The following is an 8,428-nucleotide window of genomic DNA, read 5'->3' on the forward strand; positions in this document are numbered from 1 at the left end:
ATTGCTTCTGAGTATTGTCCCTTCCCCTGACTGCCCAAATCTGAAAACAGGGGCCTCAAAAACAAATGGGGATGCTCTGCTGAGGGACAGACTGTGGGTGGGTTTACTGGGAGAGAGGAGAGTAGTGTCACCACCATCTGAGGTGCTGTGACCTTGCATGAGCCCACAGGGATGGAGATGAACCAAAGGAGCTGGGACATGAGCTAAGATAGGGTGCCATGTCACATCCCTGTACATCAGCCAGCACCGCTGGGGACAAGCGACCCCACTCACAAGGAGGAGGGCACGCAGGGGCCCATGGTCTGCAGAACCCAGATGGCTGTATGTTGTGTTTAAGGGCTGAATAGACCCAACTGATAACATCTGTTCCCCTGTGGAAAACCACTCAGATATAGAGTGGGGCTGCTGGGAGCTTGACATGCTGCTTAGCTGTTGGGAATCCTCTCCCACTAGACTTGGGACAAGACACTCATTTCTCTCTCCCTCTTGTCTCCCTTCAGCTCTATGCTGAACGAGGCCACCACATCGTCTACAATATCCTGTGACAGCCCTCTGGGCCTCCGGCAGGATGAGGAGCAGGAATCTGACCCACAGCCAAGCTGCCAGGAGCTGACCACGGGGCACCAAGAGGTGGAGGAGAGTTTCCTGTAGTCAGAGCTGGGCTGACTCTGTATCTCCCCATGGCGAGGCCAACTGAGGGGCTGACCCAGACATCACAGAGAGCCATGCTTTGCACTTGTACTGCGGGACATCCCCACCTGTCCCAGCATTCCTCCTTCCCTCCTGTCTCCCAGTGTCGAGTGGGGAATTAAAGACTATTCCCCATTGCCATCCCCTTCCCCCTTACAAAGAGGTGACTCAGTGCCAATAACCTTCCAGATCACTGCCACATCCTCCTCAGTGATCAAACCACTGCAGGAGGGAGACATCTCACAGACCAACATCTTCTTTTCAAGTGGAAGACGTGGGCTGGATCTCCACAAGAGATGCCACTTTCTGCATTGCTAAGATGATTCTCCAGCCTCTTCCCCTCCATGCTCTTTAGATGGCAATGAGTTTCATCTCCTCTGCACCAGCACTTCTCTGATGGTCTCAGCACCAGCCACGCTGTGGTTTGGTGAAATGCCACCAGGACAGATGATTTGCTCGGAGCTAATTGCTGGGGTGCAGACAACCTGCAACACCAACCTTCAGCTGCTGGAGATCAAGCATACATTGGGTAGATTCTCCTGCAAGCACAGCGAAGTCCTGGAGAGACCAGCCAGAGTCTTAGAGATACTGAACCACCATTTTCCTTTCTTGACAGCTCTTCTACTGCAGATAGAGCGTCACAAGCACTACAGGTACCCATGGCTCTGGGGCACAGCTCTGCAGCCACCTAGAGGGGCTGTCACACCCCTTGAGCCCAGCACAGCACCAGGAGTCCCAAGGGCATGCCAGGAACTCAAAATACTCTCACAATGACTCTGTTGTGGTAGCAAAGAGGGCAGTCCAATGTTGTTCATGTCACCTGTGTACCATGTCACTAAGCTAATTATTCTCCATTGAAGATTTAAAGGGAACAAATATATTAATCCACTAGCCAGGGCCAGTATAAGGAAGCAATATGGCTATTCATTAATCTTCTACTGCCACTAAGCCCAGCTCATCTGCTGGGAAATCATATAACCCTGCCAGTTGCAAAATCTTTGTGCCTTATCTTTGAGAAGCAAGGGCTCCTTTTTGATGGACTGTTCACCTGAACGCCCTTTCTCAGGATGGCAGATCTCACCGGTCTCTCCCGAGTCATAGCAAGACTACAGGGAGCAATAACAATGCCAGAACACCAACCCAGGGACATCTCAAAAGAGAGGGAGAGAGGCTGGGAAGCTGTTTTGGTCACAGCTGAACTGTATCTCACATCCTGCCACTTTCTGGGGGCCAGGCATAGACACTTGTGGCCTACCAGGGCTGTGGATGAAGTGTCACGGGGAACCAAGCAGAGCAAGAGGAATCGGGGAGGATTTCTCTCTCTTGGAATGTGTTTTGAAGAATAAAAGGGCAGAGACCTTCCTCCTGCTTCTCGCCTCCTTCCTTGCTTCTCACAGGCAGACCTGGGACTTCTTGTGCTCTCAGCTGGAACTTGAATGAGGAGACTCAAAGCAGGAGGAACATCAGGCTTTTGAAATCAGTCATCAACCCCACCTCTGCAGGGATGAAAGCTGGACCCCCCAAAACTACAGGTCTGACACCACAGAAACTAGCAGGGTTTTTTCTGAAAGGAGAAGGTTCACCTTGCACGGAGCTCTGTTTGCTGCATGCCCCCCACTCCCAGTAACCCCTTCGTTTCCCTACTCATACACATCTCTCTGTGCATCATACCAAAATTGCACAGGCAGGTTTACAAATTCATAAATTCAATCAGCATCTTGCTGGGCTTCTGCCACCTCAAAGCCACTGAGAATTTTATTTTTTTTTCCAAAATACAAAACTTCTGCCAGAAATCCCCAGCAAAACAGCTTCTGTTTTAAGTTGTCTATCATTGCAATGCTGCCATTTATGCAGCTAAAAGAGAAGAAGGTGTTTTGTGGGTTGATGTCCTTGGTAAAATGTGAACATAAGAAAGAGCACTTTTATTGGCAGCCAGTGGAGTATATTTTCAACCCATGTGGTCAGATTCACCACCATCCATAGGAAACACACTGTGAATGACAACTGTTTTTCCATGCTCTGTTTCTCAGGCTTGTAATGAAGGAGCCATCTTCTGTGGCCACAGTTCATTAAATTACCCTAACAGCAGAGAAGCAGTAACTTACGAGATCCTTGGGATCAGACCACTTTGTTTTTCTAACATGTAAGGTGCTTTGTAGGATCTGTGTCACTGCAACTTGAGCCCACAGGATGATACATCAGATCATCCTGATAGCCCCTGTCTGCACCAGCTCCATTTTTAATCTGTCCTTCTCTGTCAAAGGTGACCAGAAGTACCCAGTACTCCAGGCGAGGTCAAATCAAGACCTCGCGTAGGGCATTAATAGTTCTGGTCTGTACTGGATTTGACTTGCCTGGTGTAGCTTTGGATAATGTTGGACTTTTCCTTGCCACAACATACCGGTAGTTTGGAGTCATCCTCTAAACAATCTGAGCACATACGTCTTTCTACTCTTCCAACATTTCTAAACAAGATACTCCCTGCTGTTCCAGACATTGGGTCATCAGCACATTTTGTTAACAAACTGTTATTTTTGGGCTGGACTGACTAATAAAAATATTAAATACTTCTAGCATCAAGAGCAACCCTAAAGAGCTACTTTTACTACTTCTGTCCAGCCCAAAGATTTCCCCATCAATTAACTCCTTGTCACCCTCCATTTGGCCATTTGCTTATTTATTTCACAAATCCTGTACTAAACTCCATCTTGTACAGATTAATTACTAATTAAATTACTAATTTTCCACTATCAAATAGTTTCCACAGTCCTGAAAGAGGAGATCTATTTCTTCTCCCTGCTGGGGGAACTCAGGTATCCTGTCCTATTAGCTGGGCATTAGCTACACTTGGATGCCTATTGCATTTTGTCCCGTTTGTAGATTTCTTGCATTTATTCTTTGCATCAAAACCTATTCTGGCTGCTGACGGGGTGCTATCCCCACCTCCCTCTTCCTTCTTAAAGTAGGTACGCCAGACTCTTTGCAAAATGGTACAGTTCTCCACTCCAGAGAGATATGACCAAATATTTACCCTTGGCCTTGTGATTACAAGGGCCAAGTCTTGCACTTCATGGTACTTTCCTGTCCTTACTCAACTATTCCCGTCACCATTTAGCGAGGGCGTGCGCACCCGCTGCAGCGAGCAGATCTTTTCAGCCAGGGACAGGCTGGCAGCTGGGCAAAGCCAATGTGTTTTGCTAAGCATCCCTGCAGCTCTCCTCCAAGAGAGGGCTTGGTGGGGCTGAGGCTTACAGCACCCCCCAGACAAGCTCTCTCCACACAGGGAGCCGGATCCAGCCCCCTCTCTCTGCCACTGACATTCCAGTCCCTGTGCAACCCGGTGGGTGAGGGCCAGCAGAAATGGTCGTCTGTTCTGGGCCTACTGGTTTTGTAGCCATAATTTTTGAAGTGAGATTCCAGGGGGAACAGGTCCCTCTGGGTTTTTAGTTTCGATGATCATGGCAGGGGGGTTGGAACTAGATGATCTTTGAGGTTCCTTCCAACCCAAACCATTCTCTGATTCTATGATTCTATGTTTTTTGCTTGGGTGTGTTTTCATGTTTAGAGGTGGATCCAAACTGAGCCTCCCAAAAAGGGACACATGCCACAGCTTGGGCCCATCTCTAGTGCAATATCTTTTATATGTAGATTATATTTTACTCTACAGCTGTTGCGTCATTATCAGCACCAATATATACATAATCCTACTGCCAGAGTCACTATGTCATAAGTGTATCCCAGAAACTGTTGTGACACTCCGGTGTCTCTTTCCACATTTAAGATGCTTCTCAGACTGATGTGTGCACAGGTTTTAATCCTTTTGTCCTTCTTGGTTTGAGCGTGTTATTATTTTTTTAAGCAAGAGTGTCACGTTTAGTGTTTGTTTGTGTCGTCTTAAGAAATCTAGAGCACAGCGGACTTTACTCGTAACTAAATTGTGTCTGTTCACCTGCCAAGGGGACTGTGGCGGAGTCCCACGGGGATGGGAGGCAGAAGTGCAGTGCAGATGTGCAGTCAGGAGGAAGTCAGCCAGAAGTGAGAAATGGCTCTTCCCCTTCTTCCCAGTCAGGGCTCTGGGCTGGGGGAGAGACAACACCACAAATAGAGGGTACTGGGCAGTGGGTTAGGTTTTGGCTGTAGGGAAGCTGGGTCTGTGTAAAGCTGGGCAGATCTGGAGAAGGGGATTTCACAGATGTCTCCTTTTGGGGGCTTTTTCTAACTTGGGATGTCAGCTAATGCGCTAAGGAGACAAACCCCATGCTCCAACACACAGGCGCAAGGGCGGGCTCTGGCCGGGCTCAGTGCTCAGCTCAGATCCCAGGATCGGTGTGGCCAGTTCACAGTGCGAACCACAGGATGTCCCACATGGACAGGAGAGCAGTAGGCTGCCAAGCCAGCCCCAGGGAACTTGGACGAGGTCTGGCTGTGCTCCCACTTGGAGAACATGAAGGTTTCCCTTTGGCAGCCCTCGGCAGCCTTTTGGCAGCCTTTGCCCTGGGTGGTTGCACAGGCAGAGAGCAGCCAGGGCAGCTGCAGGTCCTCACTGGGCACCGGGCAGCTCTTGGGCCAGGTACAGGTCCTTCCCGCAGCAAACCCCAGCCCTGCATGGCTGCTGAGCAGCCAGGGATGACTGTAACGGTGGAGACACCATACTCTCTGCAGGACTTGCCCAGGGCAGGCCAGGTATTGTTAAAAAATCAGATTTTGCAGGCCAGCACATGGGTAGCTGGACTCCCAGCATAATTCCCATGTTTCACGCAGAGGGCTGAGGTCTCCGGGACACGCCAAGATGGATCCAGTTGGCTTTGGCAAAGGCAGGGGAACTGCTCCAGTGCAGCTCCAGCAGCACTTTGGAGAGATGACTTCTGCAGGGGTGGGAAGAGGCAGGGAAGCCAACTTGTGCTGGGAGGCCTGCAGCATCCCATCGTTCCTGTCCTTTCCTCCTTCATGGATTGCACCAGAACTGCAAAGTGTGCTCAAAGCGTGCCCTCTGCCCTCTCCCACTCCTGCTGTGCTGGCTTGCTGGCATCACGCTGTTATTCTGCAGCATCTCTGAACTGAAGCAGCACCTGCCTCCACGCTTTCTGTCAGAAACCATCCTGAGGGAAAAGGAAAAAACAGAGTTCAGACTAAGGTACCAAAGAGTTAACATTTTCCTAGGTTTACAGATGTATTTGTAGGATTTGTACTATGTCACATCTATAGCCATGAGACATTATTTTTATGCTGTAAACTTTTACAAATACGTTTTTAAAGAAAGAGTTTAAAAATAAAAGTGTTTTTCTTTTTGCAAAGTTCCATCTCTTCCTCTGTTTGCCTGGTTTTGGTTTCTCCCACTCAGATGGGGCTGGGAATACAGCTTAACCATGTCGTGGGTGAAGGCTAAGCATGTTAATACGCTGTGCATGACCCCAGTGCTTAGTGAAAGCCAAGCTGGGAGCCAGGCAGAGAGAAGGACAGCAAGACAACAGCTGAGCCCAAAGACGTGGTGAGGAAGAGGGGCTGCGAGCAGGGCAGGATCTGCCCCATCTGTCTGGTAACTGGCCAGCTTGTGGGTCATCTCTTACTGGGAGGGGGTGGGTAGGGGGAATGACACTGGGAAGAGTTCCTATGTGTATCCCCAGTGCCCAAGGTTTGGGCCAGCAGCCCCAAGCGTGCTCCAGCAGCCTTGACATGCTCCTTGGGGGCATTGCTGGGTCTGTGCTCAGATCAGGGCAGGGATGTGGGAGCTGCCAGACTGAACAGTTCTGGGCTGAAGGGGCTGGGGGACACCACAGCGCTGCTGATTTTTTCCACATAGTTCAATAGCTCAGGGTAGTGGGAGAGACTGGGGGTAGCGATGGGGTAAGGCACCAGTGGGAGCCATGCTGCAGTGCACAGGGCTCCCTGTGTCCCACTCTCCTCTGAGCTGGGTTCTCCTCCCCTCCCTCTGGGATGAGGAATTCACTGATACCCTTTAAAGACACAACCCAAAAATATTGGCTCCCCACACTACCACTCCCTCAGGTCCACATGTCCCCCTGCTTTCCTCCTGCTCCCCTCACCTTCCCCAGCCACCTCTCCAGAAGTGCCAGGGTCCCCCAGCTCCATGGCAGACAGGAACCTCCTGAGTCTGGCCCAAAGTGTTCTCCTCTCTCTGGCTCCAGTGAAACTGCTCCTCCTGAAAATGACCCCATGCTGCTGAGCGGAGCTGTTTGCAGCCAGCTCTGAGCCACATGTGTGGAAAGCCTGGGGTTGCTGCGGAGAGGGGATTTTGAACTGAGGCTCAACTATATCAATGTTTGACCCTGTCTGCATGATGCAGCTCTGGTGCAAGTCCTCTCTGGCAGCAGTTGTGACTCCCTCAGCTCCTGAAAACCCCTTGTGTACCCAAAGGCCCAAGGCACTGGCTGCAGCAGGACACAGGTCCAAGTCCCAGCAAGGCTCCCCTCTCCAGCTTATCCTGGGCTTCTGTCTTTGCTCAGTTTGCCAGGCTCCCTGACCAACGTGGGCTGATTCTCTGCAGATACGCTCTGAGTCACCTGGCACAGCTCAGCCACAACAGGCAGACAGGGCATTTTTCTCCAGGAGCTGAATCAGCAGGGGAAAAAAAAAAAATCACCTCATCTCCAAAGAGGCTGCAGCAAAGGCTTGGGGGGAAGCAGGGAGGGGGAGTTGGTAGACCTCAGCCTTAGACCCAGCTGGCTCCCACTGCCCGATCCCTTCCTGGCATGTTGGGATGCACCAAGGAGGGGTCATGGGGCTAGGAATGAGTAGGTAGATGTGGAGACTCCCAGCAGGACATTTTCCCCACCACAAAACAAGTCTCCTCTCCAGTGATGAGACAGGCACCTCGTGGAAGAGCTCAGGGAAGCAGAGAAACTCAGACTGCAGAGACAAGCATGGCCTGCTGCAACCAGGGTTTTTAGCTGTTTGGGTCACTTGGGACATGTGTGTTTCACACGTGTCCGCAGACTGCTGCAGGGCAGTACAGGCAGACATGACACCATGGCCAGCTATACTCAGTGCAGGGGTCCTGTAGGGCTGGAGCCATCCTCAAGCACACCCTCCTGGCCATCAGGACTTCCACTGACATCCCTGGGATTGGAGTTACTCCAAGTAAGGCTGCAGCTTCTTTGAGAGCATCCCTGCTCCTTGCTCAGAGCTGCTTGGGCACATGAGCCAGTGCCAGTGGCTCAGCTGCTGCTTGCAACCACAGGATTTGGGGTGCAGCTTGCAGGCAGGAAGAGATGGCCACTAGTGAGGGAGGAATCCCAGCAGACAGCTTGTCCCACTAGCCTGAGCATCTCCAGGTGTACCCAGCCCAGCTTGGAGACCTGTGAGCACAGGCTGTGACTGGTCACCTATGGACCACTGCCATCAGAGACGCTCCACAAGGGGCCTCCTCAAAGACAAGAGAGGCTGAGAGATTGTTTCCTTCTTTGTATTTAACGTGTCTGGTTTAATACTTGTTCACACTGGTGAGTCAGTTCTCTCTGAGCTGGCATTTGTTCCTGGAAAAAAAAAAAAAAAAACAACAGCAAACTTAAAAAGAAGAAGGAGGGAAACAAACATCCTTTAAAAAGCCCCTTTGGCTCAAAAGGAGGAAAGAATAATCAGGCAGACGTCTCCTGTGGCCCAGCCACTCAACAGCCCCCCAGCTCTGGGCAAGAGTCCCCCAGAGCACCACGCTGCCTCTACTTTGAGTTCTTCCCCACATCCTGCCAGGAAAAACTGCTGAGAGGAAATCTTCTCCAGC

At 50.8% G+C, this 8,428-nt stretch overlaps 1 protein-coding gene across 1 annotated transcript in view; it reads left to right on the forward strand.

The window, feature by feature from the left end:
* The window catches only part of PDGFRB (platelet derived growth factor receptor beta), a 34,437-nt gene extending 28,453 nt beyond the window's left edge, over positions 1-5,984 (forward strand). The window contains exon 23 of the mRNA XM_075766939.1: positions 501-5,984. Coding sequence (XP_075623054.1) covers positions 501-651 — 151 coding nt within the window. The 3' untranslated portion in view covers positions 652-5,984. The remainder of the gene's footprint in view (positions 1-500) is intronic.
* The last annotated feature ends 2,444 nt before the right edge of the window (positions 5,985-8,428 follow it).

This window comes from Balearica regulorum, chromosome 14 (assembly GCF_011004875.1).
Source record: "Balearica regulorum gibbericeps isolate bBalReg1 chromosome 14, bBalReg1.pri, whole genome shotgun sequence".
Lineage (NCBI taxonomy): Eukaryota > Metazoa > Chordata > Aves > Gruiformes > Gruidae > Balearica > Balearica regulorum.